This window comes from Aedes albopictus, chromosome 2 (genome assembly GCF_035046485.1).
Source record: "Aedes albopictus strain Foshan chromosome 2, AalbF5, whole genome shotgun sequence".
Taxonomy (NCBI): domain Eukaryota; kingdom Metazoa; phylum Arthropoda; class Insecta; order Diptera; family Culicidae; genus Aedes; species Aedes albopictus.
Genome location: NC_085137.1, coordinates 475,537,634 through 475,561,358, shown reverse-complemented (window position 1 = coordinate 475,561,358; position 23,725 = coordinate 475,537,634). Strand labels below are relative to the sequence as shown.

Sequence of the window (23,725 nt, the reverse complement as noted above, 5' to 3'; positions counted from 1 at the left end):
AGGTCGTTTTTTCCAAAATAGGATACATACATTCTAGACAAAATAGTAACAAGTAAAAACACAAGCACAGCCGCCAGTAACATCTCACAAAAACCAGTCAATTAAAAATGCTTAATGAAACGAAAACATATCTGCTAGATTTCGAACATTTTTGTTGGCCGCTTCCTCACATACTAGACTGTGTAAGCAAAAAGTTCACATCACCTACACCACCACTATAAAAAAGAAGAACCAATCACCCATAGAACAGTGAAAATATAAACTTTTTGGTTCCCATTCCCCATCACACCGTCATTGCTTCTTACAGTAATAGTAAACTATCTACGCTACGAACAACACGGTAGTTTCATACACAAATTCTACCAGCTAGGATGTGTGTGCTATTTCTATATCTTTCGTTACTGTGTTGAATTTGAGTCTGCTGAGTAGTTTGGCGTAAGTGTGTGCGTGTGTGCGAGAGTGCTCGTATTTGTCTTAATCACATATGCTACTATAACATCACGTGAATGTGTTTTGTTCAAGCAAAAGTGCATCAATAACTAAACAATCATTATCACCGCTAAACTGTTATACCATACATATATAGATAAAACAATTTTTCAATATATCAGTCCACAATTCTCAGAAGGATGTACGATTTTTCATCATTTAGAACGCGTTAATTACAAAATACCTACAACCCCAGCTCCATTTCAAACATTAGCTACTAAAAGTCGAGTCTATCAAACCCTTTACCCTATGAACGTACACATATAGCGCTGATGATGAAAAACAAGTGCTTACAAAGTGCTAAACCGACTTACTGGACGGTCGTCAACGTCGTTGCTTGAAACCGTCAAAGTCATACATCTTTCTAGGGAGACAGAAACCGAATACTGTAGAGAGTGGTGTCTGTGGTTAAAATTATGTACGGGATTTGTTCAACATGATAACCACTAGTAGAAATCAATAAGTTATTCTAGAATTGAAGTCGTTGAACGAATTCACAAAAAAGCTTCAAATATAGGTTACCAGCAAAACAATCTACGAGAGAGCAATGCAGGGATTTTTGAACAAAATGACAAACTATACAACTATGAAGGAATAACGTAGAATAATATGCATCTGAAATGAAATAGTATCAATATGGAGATCAACCAAGTAGGTTATCTTCGTGTAATTACTAACGACCATGCGTCTCCATTGGTTTGAATTCGCATAATCGGAAACCATGCGTCTCCATATAACTATTTATTATATCCCTGATCCAACAGCATCTCATTCACAACCACAAGCTGCTCAAAAATCATTTAGGGTGCCTGTACCAATTATGGCACTACCTAAGAAAAACTATTTGTACAAAAACAACGAGAAGACCAACGAATGTCAACAATGTGTTAAAAGATAGCTTAGTTTCCATACTTTACAGGAAAAATATAGAAACAGAGCCAAAACTTCTTTTAGTATTCATTACAGCGTGTGCCAATGATAGGAACCCTTTACCAGTTATGGCTACATTTTTTAACTTCGGTTCCATTTCGCACTATTTACATGCATTCCTTATGGGATTAGCCATAACTGGTACACTATGGCGATATTAGGTGCAAGGAAGCCGAAATTTTAAGCAAAATGATTTATTTCTTCCATAATTTGAGCAAAATGTGGAGTTTAAATGAGTGCAACCATCTTTTGTGAACGTCATCTGTTGTTCACAATTTTTTTTCTTGTTGATTTACATCGTTAAAGGGTGAAAATCAACTATGGCGAATGATTGATACTATAGCCATAATTGGTACACTTATCCTACTGTAGGTTCGACCTCAGTATACTTTTTTCGAGCAACTGTTATTTCTAATGTTTATATAGAATTGAAACAAAAAAAATCAAAATTTGATAACAGCTGTCAGTTTATTAGTTACTCCAGAAACGTTCTTACTTTCTGTATGATTCTGTATGATTTTCAACAACTAAACTTCAATTTCTCTGATAAAAGTGTCCTTCATTTTGAATTTGGAAGTTCACTTCGAATGCGATCCTCATTAGATTTCTTAACTTACCATATCGACCCATTTTTATACTAGAGTTTAAATTAACTGTTAAATATTTTTTAGATTCTCATCGTGATCCATACTAGTCAACTTTGATGCTACAGACATATTGCACACGTTAGGTTTACGCGAGAGTTTTGCTTCAAAATATTGTTTTACACATTATAAAAATAACTTGCAAACCAGTATATCAAAAGGTCTTATTGGAGTAGAAGGTTCAATTCATACATTTTAATTGGAAACTGAACCTTTTTACTTACTTCGAGAAAATCAAGAAACAGAGCGTAACGTAACCATCACAAAAAGTACAAATTTTGACAGCACGCCAAGAAGTTTTCTACTTTCTCGAAACAGTTGCCAAAGTTTAAAGTACTATGTATTAGAAGAATATAAGCATCAATCTTCATGTTGGTGCCTAAAGAACCAAAATTGTCAACAGCCGTACGTAAATACCATTCAATAAAGTTCAAAAACCGCGATGTAGAAGTGCGTGGAATGTATCTACAAAGGATAGTAGATCGACAGTATAATCTGGGCAACTAAAGTTCATCCATTTATTACCAACGAGAATTTTAGTTGAATAGATTCAATTTCCTAAAAAATATTTCTCCGTATGCCCTTGAAAGGTTGTTTGCGCAACTTTTGAATAGTCCTCAACTCCTTGGTCCTTGATGAGTTCTTGGGGAAAACATTTCAAAATTCTTCCCATCTCCAAGCGCATAGCCAGCAACATCCATGACGAATTTATGGCGAGACCCTTATTAATATCAAAAACAATATGGATTGCTGAGGAAAATTTTTTTAAGTTTTTTTTCCACTCCTGACAGATCCCTTTTTGAAAAACAATATTGAGAAAATTTAGGTATGAATTTTTTCACCAATTTCTTCCAAGGTGCCTCCAAGAGTTTCCCAAGGAGTTCTTTGTGAGATTCTTTAGCGGATTTCCTTCAAGGATTCGTCTAGGAATTTAGTCTGAGATTACTGGAAATTTTCCATCTGAGATTTCTCCTGCTCTTGCCCAGGATTTCTCCAGGAAATCCTCTCGGGATTCCTCCAGTGATTCTTTCCGAGATTTCCTAAGAATTCTTTCGGAGTTCCTCCAAAAATTCCTTCCGAAGTTTTCTAGGAAGTCGTTCCAAGATTGCAGGATTCCGCTGAGAGTTGCATTTGTGATTCCTCAGCGAGAATTCGCTGAGATTCGTCAATTATTCAGAAATCATCTCTAGGATTTTTCCAAGTGTTCCTTCCGAGATACCAAAGAAGGTTCCATCTGGGATTCCTCCAGGAACTCCTTCTATGATTCCTTTTAAGAATCCTTCTGGCACTACAGGGTATTGCTTCCGATTTTTTTTTTTGCAGCAGTTTCGGCAATTCCTCCAGGAATTGTTTCCGAGATTCCGTATAATACTCATTTCAAGATTCTTCCGGGAATTCCTTCCAATATTCTCTTAATCATTTCTTTCGGAATGTCTTCAGAAGCTTTATTTTCTGGGATTTCCAGATGGAATTCGTAGAAAAATTAAATCCCGGGAATAACTATTGAAGAAACCCACAAGGAAGTCCTGAGGAATTACTTACAAACTTGCTGGAGGAAATCATTAAGAAATTGTTCGAGGTATTTCTCAAGCAACTCGTGTTAACTTTCTAAAGAAATCCTAGAGTAATTCCATATAAAATTATAGAAGAAAACTCCTGAAGGAAGTCCTTAAAATACTGCAGTTGGGATTCCGTAACAAACTTTAAGAGGATTTCCATCAGAAATGCCTTGGAGATTTCCAGAATGGTGTTGATGTTTCGAAACGAAAAATTTTAGAGGAAGGAGTTTCCGGGAATATGAGAAAAAGTTTCCAACAACCCCAGAGAGATCCCGGAAAAAGTTTCTAAAGGAATCTAGGGATAAGTTCACGAAAGAAATCCCGGATGCAGTTTCTGAAAGAGTCCCAGAAGAAATTGCTGGAGGAATCCTGGAAGAAATTCCCCATTTTCTGCAGAACTCCCCCAGAATTCCCTGCAGATACTCCAAAAGAGGTTCTTGGAAGAGTCTCGGAAAGAGTTTCCGTAGAAATTCTGGAAAAAATATCTCGATGAAAACAGAAAAAGAGTTCTAGAACCAATAGCGGAAGTAGTTCATGAAAGAATCCCGGAAGAAGTTCTGGCAGAAGTCCCGAAAGAAGATCTTGGTGTAATATCGGAAGAAGCTTTTGCAGGATTTCCGGAGGGATATCCACAAGGAGTCTCAGAAAGCGTTCCTGAAGAAGTTTCAGAAAGAATTTCTAGGAGAGAGTCCCGGAAGACATTTTGCAATCCCGGAAAGGATTTTTGAAGGAATCCTAAAGGAAATCCCGCAGGAAATTTTTGGAAAAATCTCAGAAAATACTTGAAGAATCCCAAAAAATAGTATGGAAGGAATCTGTGAAGGAACATGGCGGAATTCTAAAAAAAATCCTTAAGAAATTGCTGGAGGAATCCTAAGACGACTTTATGGAGGAATCCCATAAGGAACTTGTTTCGGATTCTCAAAATGAATTCCTGCAGAAATCCTACAGGAAGCTTCTGAAGGAATCCAAAATAAACTCCCTGAAAAATCTCAAAAAAAAAACTCTCTGACAATCCCAGAAGAGACTCCTGTAAGAACTTTGTGAAGAAACCGCTTAAGGAATTCCTGGTGGAATCCAGGATAGCCATTGAATAAATTTGTTGAACAATGCACAGGATCTCCTATGCATATGTAGTTTAGAAGGTTTTGTATAAAAAAAAATCAAGAATTCAAATGACACACTTGACTGTTCCTACTGCAAATCACCGATCGACCCGACTTGAGGGTTCATGACTCGAATGAAACTTTGCAGTTCTTTTCAAAATAGGGAAGTAAAATTGTCCGCTGAAAAAACATTTTTTCGACCCTAGAATAGTTTTTGGAAAGGTCTTATGTGCTGTTGCACATTTATATTTTGAAAAAATGTAGCCAAAAATCTGATGGTGATATGAAAAAACAGTCTGAGAACAAGATCTATGGAAACTGCTTAGGCTTTATAAAATAAATGTTACACTGGTCACCATTTTTTTTTTGTTGTCAAAAATGTCAAATATCTATTTTTTTGTCTTTTTTTTCTGCAAAAGTTGGATGTCAAATAACAGATATTTCCTATCAGTGAAATAAAATTATATTTAAAATTATATATATTATATTATATACTACACTAGTTCACAGCATATTTCAACTCGTTAAGCTGATGATCATTTTTGGTGTAGAATCATGCCCTGAGTTCGAAAACGCGAAGGAAAAAAATTACAGTAGAGCGGATTTTTTTTTCGACTTTCCATAGAAGGTTGATGATTTGAAATCGATTTATGTTCTAATTTTAAGCAAAGTCGCTCATTTCAAACATCTCATTCTCCGTAATCAATGCTCTGAATGAGCTGAAAATTTTACTGTAACTTACCTACATATGATATGTCAAATAATCGTCGAGAAAGAATTTTTAAATTGTTTTTTTTTTCTTATTGAAAAAAAAATACATTTCTTCAAAAAATTTTGGGAATTTTGCTAAAATTTAAGGATATCGTTCCTAAAACACGCCAATATCTTGAATTTCATCAATCTGACGCAACACCTGTATTCGGATGATCGAATGGTATTGTGTTCAGCTTTCAATTCATGGAAAAAGAATTAAAATTGGTTTAACTAAACTCAATATATTTGAATTTTAGTAAATTACATATTTTAAAAAGTTGTAAAACTCGATATTGAGCTAAAACCCAAAAACTGTTCTACTTAAAACTTTTTGAAGGTCGGTTTCGAAATCAGCACTAAATTGTGCTCCAAAAATTTTGGTTGTTGACAGAAGTTCACGACTTCGTTTTATTTTGTAAACTAGTATACATAAAAATAAAAAACAATATTTATGTTTTCAAATATTATTTCAGGAACTCTTAGTTTATTCATAAATCCTGCAATGACTTTCAAGTTGCTAATGATTGTCTTGGTTAAAAAGAACCAAACTCCACCCCCCCCCCAAGAGGCAAAATCCACCAAAAATCTGTGAAGGGGGGAGAGACAAAAAGTCAAAATAAAATTTGTGTCAGCCTTACTAGTCAAAATAAGCCCCAGATTCGTATTCAAACTTATACGATTTCTTTCAACAGCCAATATTTTGAATATGCACTATATTTTAACACTTCAAAATTTTTACATATATTTTCTCTCGTCATCTTTATGTTGAAACGCGTGTTTTCACATCAAGTTTTTGCATCACATTGCAAGTTTTTGCATTACGAAAATTTTTAAGATATTTGAAATTTTAGAATTAGGCGTATTAAAATTTTCTCCTAAAAAAAACGATGGTTGACCGTTGCAAGATTTTTCTTAAAGTTTTTCTTAAAAATTTGTTCATTGACAATTTTTTCATATCACCATCGGAATCCTAGCTACAATTGGGTTCCTCAACGGGGTACAGATTATCGCTCAATCTGAATCTTCACCCAAAAAATATTCAAAATCCAATAGTTCACCAATGTTGATGCCCGGGAAGCATTTCTAAAATTTATACAAAGTTTGTATAGGATTTTTTTTATTGTTCAGGGCTAGCTGTTAATCCTATCGATTGAAACTGTTTTGTTTATTTGGTCATCAATGCAATGATATAGGAGTGCAATAAAATATTGTTATACTCAGTACAATATGATCTTTAAACTGTAGAAAATAGCAATATTTTTATCATTAAACAACCCAAATTTTAGAAAAAAATTTCCACGAGTTCGGACATAGTTTTTCCGGCTTTTTATATGAATTTTCTCAACGGTGGAAAATTTTGTGAAAAACTTTTTCCACTTCATTTTTTTTTTGGTTTACTGAGAAAATTTGCTTTCATTTTCATTAAAAAGCTTTGTTTCTACGATGCTTCGTTCTTGAGTTATGATTTTCCAAAGAAAAGGCTTTTATGGCACATTTGGACATTTTTCAACAAAATTGGCCATAATTCAAAAACGAAAAAAAAGTGCATTCCAAAAATTTCAGCGATTAAAACTTATAAAAAAAAATTTTTTGAAAATTTTCCACAAGTTTGGGCATAGTTTTTCCGGCTTTTCTTTACGAATTTTCTCTCCAGTTCATATTCTTTTTGGATTTCTGAGAAAAGTTGCTTTCATTTTCTAAAAAAAAACTTTGTTTCTACGATGCTTCGTTCTTGAGTTATGATTTTTCAAAGTAAGTAGTGTCAGGGGAAAACAAAAAATTTCCGCCTGAGGTTTTCGGGAAAATAGGCGACCCTGAATTTTTCTCAATATTTTTTGTTCATATATCCATGAGCCCGGCCTGTGGACAAAGTTTTATGAAAATCTGAGACCCTTCGGCCCAATTTGTACGATATTAAAAAAATGCCCTATTTCAAGATATATCAGAGGTACGGTAGAACTAGAATGAAACCTTTATTAGGTTTAGAGTAGTGGAGCGGACCTGGTGTGGTGGTTAGAACACAAGACTATCACGCCGAGGACCTGGGATCGAATCCCCCTCCCGACATACTCACAAAATGTGGGTTCTTCCTTCGGCAGGGAAGTAAAGCGTGGGTCCCGAAATGAACTAGCCTAGGGTTAAAAATCTCGTTAATACAGACAAAAAAAAAGGTTTAGAATAATTCGATTTAGCGTAATAAAACGGGACTAAGTAGTAGCCAGAACAAGCGTAGGAGCTCGAGAGGTTCATTGAATCAGCATTAGTGGTTTCATGATCAGGTTTTTCTAAATCCGTTTGAAACTACAACAAAGTCAAAATCGTTGGTTGAGATGAATCTCAACAGTTATTACACACTATCTTTCAATATTCTGGATGTTCTCATTGCTCTCTCGAATTTGTTTTAGTAGGAAATATTTAACTGATTGTGTAAAAAATAAATCCCAACTGCAACTGCAGTTGCATTTCAATCGGAATCAGGAATCTCGTTGATTACAGCCGCGAAACCCGAGCCGAGCCGCTAATGAGCGTAAATCCTTTTGACTTCATCAACCTTCCGAACGTCACCAGACGCGATTCCACCATTCACAAGCTGCTAACGAGAGTCTGTCAAGGGGCTCCCGAGTCACCACGATGACAGTGATAAATTGATGAAAGCTCGTCGGGGTTTTAATTTTAATTATAGACACCACTCTCTCTATCTCCCATTGATGCCCACACCGCTCGTTTGTGTTGTTATCGGATTTTTTGCTCTATAGAAACCATGTAACCTATAGTCTGTGTGTGTTTTAAATATTGCCTATAATCGATTTGTGTTAATGCATTGGTGTTTTTCATTATTCGATATGTTCAGTTCATTAAGAAAACGCAGTTAATTGATTTTTAATTAGTCCTATATAAGAAAAACAAACCAAATTACTCTAAACCGCCACCCTGTGGACAGCAAGTGCCCAATTTTGTAACCGTTGATTTTTTCTTCTCTTCTCTTTCTCCCCGCGTGTTGTGCAAAACAACCGAAACCAATACGAAAACCAAAACCGAAAATCCGCAAACACAAATGACGTCGTCTTCGTCCGGAAAAAAAACTCATCTCATCTCCAACAACGACCGGTTTCGCTCTCGCAAAAAAAAAACAATCCACAATAAACGATAAAATAATTGCAAATCGAAAACCCCAAAAACCTATTGTTAATCTAAACCCCAACGCTAAAATCCGTATCAAATCGAATGAAATCAATCAACTAAAAACGAATAGGATTTCACATTGGATTTCTACTTTCGACAATTTTGGACTGATCCACGTTTAGCTTACAGAAAAAGGCCGGGTGTAGAAACACTGTCAGTTGGATCTGAGTTCATTAAGAATATTTGGGTACCCGACACGTTTTTTGTAAACGAGAAACAATCATACTTTCATATAGCGACTACTAGTAATGAATTTATAAGAATACATCATTCTGGATCTATAACTAGAAGTATTCGGTAAGATTTTGTTGTAACTTACTACGATTGAACAAAAAAAAAACTATATTCATAATCGCCTTTTTAGTTCTTAAGCCGTTCGCTTGGCTCGCTTAGGCGAGGCTGAGTGGAGTCAAAATTATTTTATTTTTCTGTTGATTATTAGTTTTTAGAGTGTTTTATTGTTTGGATTTGATATAAAGACACGATAGGTATTACTCTTTTTGGTTATTTTCGTGTGATCCCTTCCTATCCTGACCAACCCTTTCTAGTGTTAAGAAAAATTTCGATTGAATGCTCTATTTGTTGGCATATTTAATGACCAGGTTCGATTTGATGGTAAGCTGACTAACAAGGAAAAAATAAATCCAATGAGAATTCTCTCAGAATTGCAATCCAAACGAAATTCCGATGAAAATTCTTTTGAAAATCGCGAGGGAATTCTTACTGAATTCCGATGGGAATTCCCAAACCATACTGAAGAGAATTCACCCTAACTTCCGTATCGAAATCTCTCAGAATTCCGATGCGAATTCTTTCAGAATCCTGTTAGATATTCCCTCAGAATTCCGCCAGGCATTCTCTCAGAATTCCGTCAGGAATTATCTCAGAATTCCGTCTGGAATTATCTCAGAATTCCGTCAGGAATTCTCTCAGAATTTCGTTAGGAATTTTCTCAGAATTCCGTCAGGAGTTCTCTCAGAATTTCGTTAGGAATTGTCTCAGAATTCCGTTAGGAATTTTCTCAGAATTCCGTTCGGAATTCTCCCAGAATTCCGTTAGGAATTCTCCCAGAATTCCGTAAGGAATTCTCCTTAAATTCCGTTAGGAATGCTCTCAGAATTCCGTTAGGAATTCTCTCAAAATTCCGTTAGGAATTCTCTCAGAATTCCATTAGGAATTCTCTCAGAATTCCGTTAAGAATTCTCTCGGAATTCCGTTAGAAATTCTCTCAGAATTCCGTTAGGAATTCTCTTAGAATTCCGTTAGTAATTCTCTCAGAATTCCGTTAGGAATTCTCTCAGAATTCCGTTAGGAATTCTCTCAGAATTCCGTTAGGAATTCTCTCAGAATTCCGTTAGGAATTCTCTCAGAATTCCGTTAGGAATTCTCTCAGAATTCCGAAAGGAATTCTCTCAGAATTCCGTTAGGAAATCTCTCAGAATTCCGTTAGGAATTCTCTCAGAATTTCGTTAGGAATTCTCTCAGAATTTCGTTAGGAATTCTCTCAGAATTCCGTTAGGAATTCTCTCAGAATTTTGTTAGGAATTCTCTCAGAATTCCGTTCGGAATTCTCTCAGAATTCCGTTCGGAATTCTCTCAGAATTCCGTTCGGAATTCTCTCAGAATTCCGTTCGGAATTCTCTCAGAATTCCGTTCGGAATTCTCTCAGAATTCCGTTCGGAATTCTCTCAGAATTCCGTTCGGAATTCTCTCAGAATTCCGTTCGGAATTCTCTCAGAATTCCGTTCGGAATTCTCTCAGAATTCCGTTCGGAATTCTCTCAGAATTCCGTTCGGAATTCTCTCAGAATTCCGTTCGGAATTCTCTCAGAATTCCGTTCGGAATTCTCTCAGAATTCCGTTCGGAATTCTCTCAGAATTCCGTTCGGAATTCTCTCAGAATTCCGTTCGGAATTCTCTCAGAATTCCGTTCGGAATTCTCTCAGAATTCCGTACGGAATTCTCTCAGAACTCCGTTCGGAATTCTCTCAGAACTCCGTTCGGAATTCTCTCAGAATTCCGTTAGGAATTCTCTCAGGATTCCGTTAGGAATTATCTCAGAATTCCGTTAGGAATTCCCTCAGAATTCCGTTAGGAATTCCCTCAGAATTCCGTTAGGAATTCTCTCAGAATTCCGTTTGGAATTCTCTCAAAATTTCGTTAGGAATTGTCTCAGAATTCCGTTAGGAATTCTCTCAAAATTCCGTTAGGAATTCTCTCAGAATTCCGTTAGGAATTCTCTCAGAATTGCGTTAGGAATTCTCTCAGATTCCGTTTGGAATACTCTCAGAATTCCGTTAGGAATTCTCTCAGAATTCCGTTAGGAATTCTCTCAGAATTCCGTTTGGAATTCTCTCATAATTGCGTTAGGAATTCTCCCAGAATTCCGTTAGGAATTCTCTCAGAATTCCGTTAGGAATTCTCTCAGAACTCCGTTACGAATTCTCTCAGAACTCCGTTACGAATTCTCTCTGATTCCTTTATGAATTCTCTCAGAACTCTGTCAGGAATTCTCTCAGAATTCCGTCAGGAATTCTCTCAGAATTCCGTCAGGAATTCTCTCAGAATTCCGTCAGGAATTCTCTCAGAATTCCGTTAGGAATTCTCTCAGAATTCCGTCAGGAGTTCTCTCAGAATTCCGTCAGGAATTCTCTCAGAATTCCGTCAGGAATTCTCTCTGATTTCCGTTAGGAGTTCTCTCAGAATTCCGTTAGGAGTTCTCTCAGAGTTCCGTAGGAATTCTCTCAGAATTCCGTTAGGGATTCTCTCAGAATTGCGTTAGGAATTATCTCAGAATTCCGTTAGGAATTCTCTCAGAATTCCGTTGGGAATTCTCTCCGAATTCTGTTAAGAATTCTCCCAGAACTCCATTAGGAATTCTTTCCAAATTCCGTTTTGAATTCTCTCAGAACTCCGTTAGGAAATCTCCGATTCTTGTAAGAGGGACATTTTAATTTTATTTTTTTTTTTTTTGAAAAATTCTATCGGAATTCCGTGAAACAATTGTTGAGAGCTCGGAGAATAGTAATGTTAAAACTCCTTACAGAATTGCGAATTGCATGAGGAATTCTTTCAGAATAAGTGAACTGTTATCTCACAACTCGAAAAATATTTTCTTTAGAACTTCACCAGAAATCTGCTAACAAAGCAGTTGCAGTCCCATGAATAAATATCTTAGATTTCCGTGAGATATTTTCTCTAAAACATTTTCTTCAAATTCTAGATGGCCTATTCTAAATAAGTCCAAACACCATGACACCATTGTCTAAAAGCTTCTGTATCACTCAGAGCTCCAGAGCTCTGAACGACAACTCATGGACAATTTTTGGAAACGAAATAGTCAGCTTCCATCCTAGAACACAACTCCTCAGCACTCGTTGTGTGATTCCCAACACATCCTTCTCCTTAAATTGCACTCCCTGTTTCCCTCGAAATCCCTCGTGTAAGTGTTTTTCAGTTCAAACCATGTAGCAAGCCAAACCGAATCTGTATCACCGAGAGCAGTATAGTTTTTCTGGTACACACCACGCCGGTACCCGCGTCCTGGCGCAAAGTCGATCCCAAAGCTTTGCCAGCGTGTCCAGCGTGTGTGCGTGTGTGCTCTTAAAACTAGCCAATCAAATGTGCGCAATGTTTGTGTGGTCCGATCTACTTTGATGTGATCTTATCTATTCTAACGAAATGAAAAAAAAAAGCGCAATACCTAAGAACTATCACACCAATCATCCACACATTTTCTCGCTCACACCACACTACCTTCTGTCACACATTCTTCAGCCTTAGCCAGTGAACGTTTGGAAGCTGAATAAGAGCTGAATTGGGTTTTAGAACATGGCCTTTACAGCTTTTATTCGAGGTAGACGTTCATTGGGTTTAGCCCACCATTGCACGTTGCAACTACCCAAATGTGTGAAAATAACATTTCTCTGTTAGTGGGCGCCCTAATCCTGTCCCAGAGAAATGCCAACGGAAGCTCAGTGATGATGATCAGAAAAACTATGTTGTTTTGCTCCCAATCGATGTACTTAGTTAACACCCACTTTATATTTGATTTTATTTCCAATGAGAATACACAGAGCAAGCAACTGCATAGCAAACAGCGAAATAACAAAAAAACAGCATCAAAAGCATTGGATTCTATTGTAAGTACACGTTGTCTCATTATGCTATTTATTAATTGCAGATTAACAATCACAGCATCATGTCCAATGAATTTACAATATTTTCCAATGGATAGACAGTTATGTCACATAGAAATAGAAAGCTGTAAGTATCTACCGGAATTGCCACTGATTGCCTTATTTTAAAACCTTTTAATTACCTACTATATAACACTAAATGTAAGTTCTCCGCTCAAGTCGGCGCTAGCGTCGCTAAAAAGAACAAGGTGCAATTCCACTCATATTCTCTCGATTTTTAAGATATTATGATTGTGCTCTAAGACCGTATGCGAATCTCGCCGTATACCTGTAATGAGAAGCAAACGTACATTGCTATCAAAGAAAAAACAAAACAGTCGAAGATTCGCGTCTCAGGTCTCACAGAAACCAAAAAATGGAACAAAATATGACATGTTTCACAGAAGTTTTCCCCACATCCTTTCTTAACGAAAGTACCTACAGCTTGCCGTCGTTTATCGAGACACATTGCCAGAGAAAAAAACACTCGCTCCATCTTCTGTATGTTTCATTTTGGTCATGATCTGTTTCTGTATTTTTCCTCGTTTGGTTCTCCCAGTACTACCGCTCAAGGGTTGGAAGGTTTTTGCGACAGTTGAAAAGCAGAACTGAACCTAAGATTTACAATACTCCTAATCCATGAGTAATTCTCTCCGAGTTCCATGGAGGATTCTCCCCAAATTCCATGAGGAGTTCGCTCCGAATTCCGTGAGAAGTTCTTTCGGAATTTCGTGAGAACTTTCTTCGGATTCCGTTAGGATTTCTCTCTGAATTATGTGAGTAATTCTCTCTCAATTCTGTGAGGAGTTCTATCCGAAACCCGTGAGGAATTCTCTCTGAATTCCGTGAGGAATTCTCTCCGAATTCCGTGAGGAATTCTCTCCGAATTCCGTGAGGAATTCTCTCCGAATTCCGTGAGGAATTCTCTCCGAATTCCGTGAGGAATTCTCTCCGAATTCCATGAGGAATTCTCTCCGAATTCCATGAGGAATTCTCTCCAAATTCCGTGAGGAATTCTCTCCGAATTCCGTGAGGAATTCTCTCCGAATTCCGTGAGGCATTCTCTCCGAATTCCGTGAGGAATTCTATCCGAATTGCGTGAGGAATTCTCTCCGAATTCCGTGAGGAATTCTCTCCGAATTCCGAGAGGAATTCTCTCCGAATTCCGTGAGGAGTTCTCTCCGAATTCCATGAGGAATTCTCTCCGAATTCCGTGAGGAATTCTCTCCGAATTCCGTGAGGAATTCTCTCCGAATTCCGTGAGGGATTCTCTCCGAATTCCGTGAGGAATTCTCTCCGAATTCCGTGAGGAATTCTATCCGAATTCCGTGAGGAATTCTCTCCGAATTCCGTGAGGAATTCTCTCCGAATACCGTGAGGAATTCTCTGCGAATTCCGTGAGGAATTTCCTCCGAATTACATGAGGAACTCTCTCCGAATTCCGTTAGGAATTCTCTCCGAATTCCGTTAGGAGTTCTCTCCGAATTCCGTTAGGAATTCTCTCCGAATTCCGTTAGGAATTCTCTCCGAATTCCGTTAGGAATTCTCTCCGAATTCCGTTCGGAATTCTCTCCGAATTCCGTTAGGAATTCTCTCCGAATTCCGTTAGGAATTCTCTCCGAATTCCGTTAGGAATTCTCTCCGAATTCCGTTAGGAATTCTCTCCGAATTCCGTTAGGAATTCTCTCCGAATTCCGTTAGGAATTCTCTCCGAATTCCGTTAGGAATTCTCTCCGAATTCCGTTAGGAATTCTCTCCGAATTCCGTTAGGAATTCTCTCCGAATTCCGTTAGGAATTCTCTCCGAATTCCGTTAGGAATTCTCTCCGAATTCCGTTAGGAATTCTCTCCGAATTCCGTGAAGAATTCTCTCCAAATTCCGTGAGGAATTCTCTCCGAATTCCGTGAGGAATTCTCTCCAAATTCTGTGAAGAGTTCTCTCCGAATTCCGTGAGGAATTTTCTTCGAATTCCGTGAGGAATTTTCTCCGAATTCCGTGAGGAGTTCTCTCCGAGTTCTTGTTAGTTAGCTCCTGATAATTTTTTATGGGGAGGACAACAAAACTTTCCTTTTTTACGATGCTTCTTCTGTATTCTATTGTCGCAATAACCAATCAACCCCGGTCGTCAATGAGCGTCCGGGACAAACCGGTTTCCCTTAAGCCCGCAAAAACCGCCCACAGCAGGGGGGCCCAAGGTCACCAAACGACCCCCATAAGGGCACCCCGCTGCTGGAGCCGATCACACAAGACAGCCAGCGTGGGCTAAATTCGGTCCGAAATCCGGTTTTCCCAAACTCATTGCTTCCCAGCAGCCAGCAGCGGATGGCGAACCCCCACATCTCGCTGTGTGATATTTATTTCTGCAAAAATATCCCCCAGCGAATCGTAATTTCTTATATTTTCCTTCTGTCAACATCTCGCCACCGCCGCCACAACTTTCTCTGTCTCTCTCCCTCCATCTGACTCGTTCTTTTCATGCGTGTGCCATTCGCCATAAAATACCAGATTCAGATTTCCTTCGTCCTAAACCTCTCTAATGCCACGTCCTTACCCTCAGCCCAGGGTACGTTTATAATCCCGTGGAGAAAAGTGGAAGATAGATCGTTTTTTATTTGCTACACAATCATAGATACACATACACAACAACACACATTCCCAGCACTATTAAATCGCAGCAGTTCTCCTTGCCCATCACACACAGCTAATGAAGAACATACACACGTAACTGGCAAAAATACACGCTCGCAAAACAGCACACACGACGATGATGTGCGTCTAAATAGCCTCATCGGATTAGTTGTAAAGAAGACACTTCTCCCAGGATCACCAAGGCACACAGTTTTAAAACCAACCGCATAATATACCACTTCCAATAACGCTTTTCTCCACCGTACCTCACTCAAATCCGCCTCAAATTGCCCTAGCTCTAGCCATTTTAAGCCGTTTTCGTGCATTTACTTAGTGGATTTTCCGACCCACGTATCCCTCCGCTCCCTAAAATGCGTGCGTGTTTTCCCCGTAAGTGTGCGTGTGTATGTGTGCTTGGACCTCCTTCCTCCCCCACTCCCACTCAACGACTGGAATGGATTTGCGACCGTCAACGCCAACCAACCAACCAAATGGTTCGAGCCAACCAGCAGGAGGAGCAAAATGGTGGGCGACGACGTAAGTCGTCATTGACTTGTTTGAAATATGATCCAAGCGCATTATCTTCGCAATTGAAACGATGGTGGGGGACAGGATGCTAAACGGTTTCGGGGACTGAGTGGGAATCATGAATTGTTAACCGAACCTCGTCGTAGTCGTCGTCGTAGTCGTCGTCGTCGTCGTCGAGAGGGTCTAAGCCGCTTAATAGATGACGACGACGGTGATTGATGGCAGATTGATGGGAGGTAAGACGCGTGCCGCCGACTTCTCGATGTAGATTTGATCCTTTTTTGAGGACGAGTTCACATATGTTTGTGTTGTGCGTGTTCTTTTTATTGGAAGTTATTTTCGAATGTATGAAACAGATTTTATATTGAACAGTTACGACTTGAGAGCTTATAAAGTCAACAAAGGCAGAATTCAAAGGAATACATCTGAAGGAGACAGTTGATCGTTTCAGTAGGATGTATCGGAACGAAGAATTTTTGTTCAAGATTCAAAGAACCATCGGAATCCTTCTCAATAGTCATTCGAATTCATTCCACAGGATCCAACGGAGTTTTTTCCAGTGTTCCAATGATCTATAGAAATCTTTTCCAAGGATTAACCAGGATTCATCCAAAAAAATCCAAAGAAATCTTTCCTAAGAGTCCAACAGAATCCTTCCCAACGATCCAACGGAATCCTTCCCAAGGATTCAAGGGAATCCTTCCCAAGGATTCAAGGGAATCTTTCCCAAGGATTCAAGGGAATCCTTCCCAAGGATTCAAGGGAATCCTTCCCAAGGATTCAAGGGAATCCTTCCCAAGGATTCAAGGGAATCCTTCCCAAGTATTCAACGAAATCCTTCCCAAGGATTCAACGGAATCCTTCCAAAGGATTGAACGGAATCCTTCCCAAGGATTCAACGAAATCCTTTCCAAGGATTCAATGCAATCCTTCACAAGGATTCAACGGAATCCTTCCCAAGGATTCAACGGAATCCTTCCCAAGGAATCAACGGAATCCTGCCCAAGGATTCAACGGAATGCTTCCCAAGGAGTCAACGGAATCCTTTCCAAGTATCAACGGAATACTTCCCAAGGTTTCAGCGGAATCCTCCTTCCGCAGGATTCAACGAAATCCTTCCCCAGGATCCAACAGAATCCTTCCTGATTTCATTAGGAATTGCCAGTTGCCTTTACCAAGTTTCGCACACAATCTTCTTTGGATTTTGCTGAGGTCTCTTATAAATTCGGTGTCGGAATCACTTCAACTTGCGCTAGCAACTCCTTTCGGATTCCACTAAAATTGCTCTCCAACTGCTGTTTGAGAAAATGTGTTAGATAAATTTCAGATTTCTCGTTGAAACGCAGAAATCCATTCCAGTCTCGGGGGAACCAATGCCGCATCCACAATCTGGTAAATGATCAGCCAGCTGTAGATTAACCGTCAAGGGGATGCCATGTATAACTGCTAGTGTGTACAATCAGTCGGTGTCCAGCGGTTTACCGAAATGCCTCCCGAAAGCTTGTGTGTTTAAACATTTCATATTTTGCTCCATTCACCAGAAAAAGAAAAGTTTCGCTGTTAGATTTTACCAAGTGTTCAATTGGAGTCAGGAAACAAAGAAAGGAATTACTGTGAACTCTAGTCCAAGTCAATCAAAACCACGATTTGATCAAATTGACTTGGCCTAGGGTGTAGCTTTGCGATAGCAACAAGCGTAGAAGAAGATCACACAATTTGTACAGTGCCATAAAAGTTTGAACAGCGATCACTTTCCGATCGATTCGTCTTGATTTGTAAACTCATCCCAGAAGAATGAATCGTCCGAAAGTGTTCGGTTTGCTGTTTCAAGCTTTTATCCGAATGAAAATCACATGCTAGAATTGTACATCAAGGCAAGCTTTTTACCAAATAGCAAAGACATGCATACTACCTATTATCTGTAAGAAAGCTATATTAAAACTGTTTTAAAACTCCTAGAAGGAAAAACAAGACAATCGAACAAACAAGCGCAAGGTAGCACTGATAAGCAAACATTCCTACAATTTTTCAGTTTCACTGTGTTGCTTTCGAGGAACAGAACAGGACTTTCATTCTTTCGTTGTTACCCAAGTTTGAAGCCTTCGGTTTGACCATAGTTTGTTTTGTGTCAGATGTCTTCTTGTGGTCTCTTTCTTTGGTTTTATCTGGTTCTTTTGTTTTCTGTGTTGTGCCTTCATTTGTGAGTGTGTGACGAATTCAATATGCATACGATGGAAAACCATGAAAAAGTCACCCGATACGGTCTACCAGCAACGCCAACAAATTGCCTTTTGTACGACAATTTTGAGCTGAAAGCAACTTTTTTGATTTCGGTTTTCTTGGATTTAACTCTTGGAGGTGTTTTCCAACTTGGAAATATGATTTCATTTTGTTTTCTTTTTGTTATGAGAAGATGAATCAAGAGAAAATATCTAATTAAATTGCCCCTGTTTGTTATTTAGTTTATGCTACTTATCAGTAAGATTATACACTTAACAATACATTTTAGGCTTATTTCGAAACAGCATACTGTACCAAATACACACAAGAAATAAAAACTTCAAATGATCTAGCAAAGATTCAATCACATTTTCAGTTCGTCTCTCTTTGGTTTCCTTCTTCTTCATTTCCATGCCTATTTTTCCTTCGTTCAAATCGTTTTCCATCTTTATTTTCTTCCATATATATACTATATAATGGTTAATTATCGGTCGCCTTCTCTACTACAGCAACCGCAGAAGGTTGACTACGGCTAGTCTCAATGTCACCCATGGGTGGAAAACTATCGCACACAACGTGTTATTCCTTATATATGCTCTAAAAAACAACCAACAACAATCAAATCTACCACGGAAAATAATCGCAACAGCAATCAAATGCCAAACCAACCGACAATATTCCCACCCACCGAATTTGCCAAGAAAAGTACCAAACTGCCTATAACAACTTCCCAAACAAGCAAAGGAAAACCAGCGAAAAGTGTCAATACGTAACTCACTGTCGCTATCGCTCCCTCTCACATTCACACATACACACACAAACACTAACACTTCGTCCAACTGAATCGCTATTCTCTTTTTCTAATATATTGTCACACATCTGCCAAAACTTATTAATAAGCAATGCGCTGATTTCACCACTTTTATCATCACAACGGTTTGAGAGTGTCAACACCAAACTCACCATTATCGAAATCCCATTCCCTGTCACTTTGAAAAGCGTTCCATCATCATAGAGGTATGAGCATCCTATCAGCTATCATCCGCTTTCGTATGTGTTTACAATTCAATTTTTATAATATCAAGATTACATTCAGAGTCATGTCATTCTACCATGTTGAAGTAAATGCATTCTTTTTGATACATTTTAAATAAATTTTGTATCTTCAATTTATTTTCATCAACGATGATTTTTATACCATTTACAGTTAAGGTTGAAGGATTCGTCATTGCTATTATCGTCATCATTGAAATTGCGAAAGCAGTTTTCTTGTTCAAAACAAAAATTTTCGCAGTGAAAAAGTATTCACTGTTTCGCGGATGGATTATGGAGTGCAGTGAATACATTTTCAATGCAAACATTAAAGTTTTGAGCGAGAAAACTGCTTTTGTTTTTCAATTATGTCAATGACGAATCCTTCAACCTTAAGTCTCTTACGCCCTGACACTCACTATTTGCCCATTCGAATTTCGATATAGTTTAATGTCAACAATAATCCAAAAAAAAACTCGCTGAAAGCAACATGAGAATCGGGGTGAACGTATCGTGGCAGAGCACAGAAGGAGACTCAACTGTTGGCCCTTAGTCTTTTTAAAATATGACCTACAAACATTGTGTCAAAATCGAGATATGTTTTCTTAAAAGAATGTTGAATTCCATTTATGAATATTACATGGCACCGGAAACCAACACCATACTAAAAACGCTGTTCTTAATTGCAATGGATGGACAAAAGGAGACAACAAGCCACCCAAGCAATAGTTTTATGTTTTTGGAATCGAAGAGGTATGAAAAACCATCGTAAAACAAAAAAAGATATTTTGGTAATGGTACTGAAAACCTCTTCAGAACTATTAGGTCATTGAAATGTTGCTTAGAATAAAAAACCCATTTCTTCAAGACAACTTTTGAAGATAGTTGTGGGGTGTGAATATAGTTTACTGTTATTCCCCTTGTGTGTCCGTCCCCTAGCAAGCATCAGTGACAGCCAGCACCATGACGACGGTATCAGTGTGAAGCTACCTCATTGAAAAGAGGAGCTTTGGCGGAGAAAGTCGTTTTAACGCGTGGTTCCGTATTATGCCAAGTGCTTCTACTGTAGTGTGCTAAGATGGCGGGGAACGGATTGATCCAGTGACTTACGCAATATTCACAATAGTATAGGGTCATCCAAGTTGTTCCTTCTAACATAATTCAGTTATGCATTCTAGCACAATTATTACATCTTCGGGAATATCACAAAGCTTCCTAGCTTTGCTAATCTATCTTTTTAGAGAATTAGGAAATCTTCAACCAGATACACTGGAGGCGGTTCTCTGGGTAGTGTGGAGCTGGTGGGCTTATAGAGCCTCAGTCTATCTTTCCTTTATTTTATGGTGCGCAGACGTCATCAATAAGAACCATCAGCACCCTCTTTTGGTAAGCGTTCAACCAACTATTTAAAGCGCTAAGTTGTCCTCTCACTCTTTGAAGGATTGAGCCCTCAGTACAGTACTATACACTCTCTGTTGTACTGAAGCTCAAAGATGGGAGAGGGGGCCAACTCATTTAGCTATTGGTCATTCCGTCATTGTACGATTCAGGAGACCGTGGAAGATGCGGAGTCCCCCTTGTCGGCCCCCATACACATCCTTTCAATAATGTTGTCCGGAGTAATATCTGTACCGTATATTTCTTGCATATTCGACTTTTGCTCTTAGAAGTCTGAGCATTCGAACGATGCATGTTCCGCGGTCTTGCCACAGTTTGTGCACTCGTGACGTGCTGGAGAATCTTTTTTTTCTAAACCATAGGGGGGTAATCTGCTCAACAGACACCCTAACAGGAAGGATAGGGTAGTGTGGGACTGAGGCCGTCTTCTACAACAAAAGTAAAAACCAGGACTACTCTCTCCTCGTACCCACTAAACCATTCCTATGGTCGCCAAACCCTACGTCTCTCCGGAACCACCAAGGTATTGCTTCAGAGAGGGGCTAGTGCACATCGCACCCTCAAGGTTAGCTGCGTAGCCTCGAACATCGATGACTCGCTCTGGAGAGTCCATCACGGTAACATGCTGGCGTTTAGCCAGTTTTCCGAGTGGTCCTCACCACTCCCTTTGTCCTCGGAAGGCGGACAGGGTCAACCCCGCCCGCGCCCAACTGCTTTGGTTGGTGCTGGAGAATCTGCATACCGAATCTGTGCACCTAAACCTGAAGCACCCATGATCCAACAGAAATTGTGTCAGGTGAAAATTTACTTAGACAAGCTCGGTTGATCATATGTGTTCATCGACCCGTACTAGAGGAGTACCACGCTCTCTGTTACTTCACATTAACGACGTTCTGGCTAGATGGATCCTAGCGCAACTTACGCCACTCAGCTCGAAGAACTCATCGTCTTCTGCTATCACTAGCGCTATGAGCATCACGCCCGCTAGCATACAAACCGCGTCTATTGAGACTATACGATAGCGCTGGCCAGTGTCCACCCTTAAGCGCATCAACGTGTAGGTCAATTCACTCCACGTTTCTACTGGCCGCTAGCTCGCTCGACCATATAGCAGCGTCATATCGTAGTATGGGTACCGCAACTGTCGGAAGCAGCCTAGAAGCTTGCTCGAATGTATTGCCGTGCAGTTAGACATAAACTTCGACAGCACCATGGTCGCTTCAGCTTGTCAGCGATCATGAAATCCAGCTGTTTTAATGATCACTTGCAGTCGATAATCGTTTGCCGCCTGTTGCTCGGACTTGCTATTATTAACCACCATCTTGTTATTTTTCGGCTTTCAGTCACAGAAAAGCGTTGATTAATTTAGATCATTGCCAACATTTCGATCCTGTGGTTGGGATCTTCATCAGGGCTCAATTCTGATTGGTTTAGTTCCAGTTGTTACGACCTCATCCAATTCTGTACTATACCTATTGAATACGCCGCGGTCAACTCCTCTTACTCTTCAGTAGGTCAGCTCCATTTGAGAAATTTGTGTCTTACTCTTTCGATTCACCTTATGCTCACATGCTGGTAGTGTGAATCTCAATATGGCATCGTACGCAACGTCCCATAATACCATTCCTCGGTGTCGTAGAGGAACATAATATTCTGAAAGTATCTGTCTAGGATCCAGCATAGACTTTAGGTGATATATGGTATTCTGCATGGCGCTCCAGCTGAACGCTGTTGACCGCGCTGAACACTGATGAACGTGTTATTTTCGTCCCTTTCCCTTAGCTTCAGAGTCTTCTGACCTCTCGGTATATACTGCCAGCCTTGTCACTCTCCGGTGGTGCCGTGCAGGCAGATTGGTCTGAAGGTAGTTCAACCAATCCTTGTATTTTCCCCATCTCTTCGGAAATTTGTCTCTGTTCTTCTGCATTTGCATTCCAATATCAAAGCGAGCCTTGATGACTGCCTTTGATCGGAATACCATTTGGACCCGGTTCCTTGTTCATCTTAAGTGATTTCGCCATTGCGATGAATTACTCGTTTTTTACCAAAGTAACGTGGCTTTGACCAATTTGTGCTCCAGGAAGTGCGCCGCCTTGAAGGCCCCATTTTGCTCTCATCGGTACGGGCTTTTTGTATCCTTTAAATACGATGCATGAAGCCCCGCAATTTCATGGGTAGGAATCATCTTGACATTATGGCATCGCACGCATGATCATGGCTTCCATCACTAGGCAGGTTATCCATGTTACCCTCCATGAGCAATCGTTACCCATATGCCGGTTTTTCGAAGTGCAAAGTCAGCCATGGGCGATAGCTATCGATGACACTCGTGAGTGGTCTTCGTCTGTGTTAGATCTTGTACCGAATCACCAGATGATCACTATGCGTCAAACCTTCAGTCTGAGTTAGGGTTTAAATCCAGAATCAAAAAGGTCACATTGCTGGTGGGTCTTGCCCTGTTCGCATTTTAGGTATATTGCACTCCAACTTTCGCAAATTCCACGTTTTCTCTGACCATATACTCGAACAAAACCCAGCCTTTTGCGCTGGTGAAGTGACTGTCCCATTCAACCATCCAGACTTTGAAGTTTCCAGCAATGACCACGGGCCTCAATCCCCCACCGCGGAAGATAGAGAATCTAGCATGGGCGAGAACTGATCTGTCGGTCCCTGATGGGCGTAGCAACTCAATAGTACACCCTTTTGACTTTGGATGTTGCGAAGCATTCGTTTGAGACCGAAACTATCTCTTGAACTAGAAACCGATCAGTTTTATATACATATCACCGCCAGTTCAGCCTTATCCGCCACCTTGTTCCCGTTATCGTTGGGAAAGCGGTACGGGTCCGCCAGCAAGGCTATACTTGACTCCGAGACTGATTATATATATTTTTGTTAATATGGTAGACTGCCTCAGCAACTATTGTGCGGCTTCACAATGATTTAGTTTCTGGTTTGTGACTTCACTGTTGTCGACTTTTGCTTCTTCCACGTGTGCCTGGGAATTTGGGTCCTCCCGTCACATGACATAATGTCATGCAAATCAGGCATTTTAATGCCAAGTTACACTCCTTGGCG

At 39.5% G+C, this 23,725-nt stretch overlaps 1 protein-coding gene across 1 annotated transcript in view; it reads left to right on the top strand.

The window, feature by feature from the left end:
• The window catches only part of LOC109622845 (gamma-aminobutyric acid receptor subunit beta), a gene marked incomplete in the record, with an annotated part of 313,910 nt that overhangs the window by 201,044 nt on the left and 89,141 nt on the right, over positions 1-23,725 (top strand). Inside the window, 2 exon segments of the mRNA XM_062854093.1 lie at positions 8,735-8,961; positions 12,847-12,929. Coding sequence (XP_062710077.1) covers positions 8,735-8,961; positions 12,847-12,929 — 310 coding nt within the window.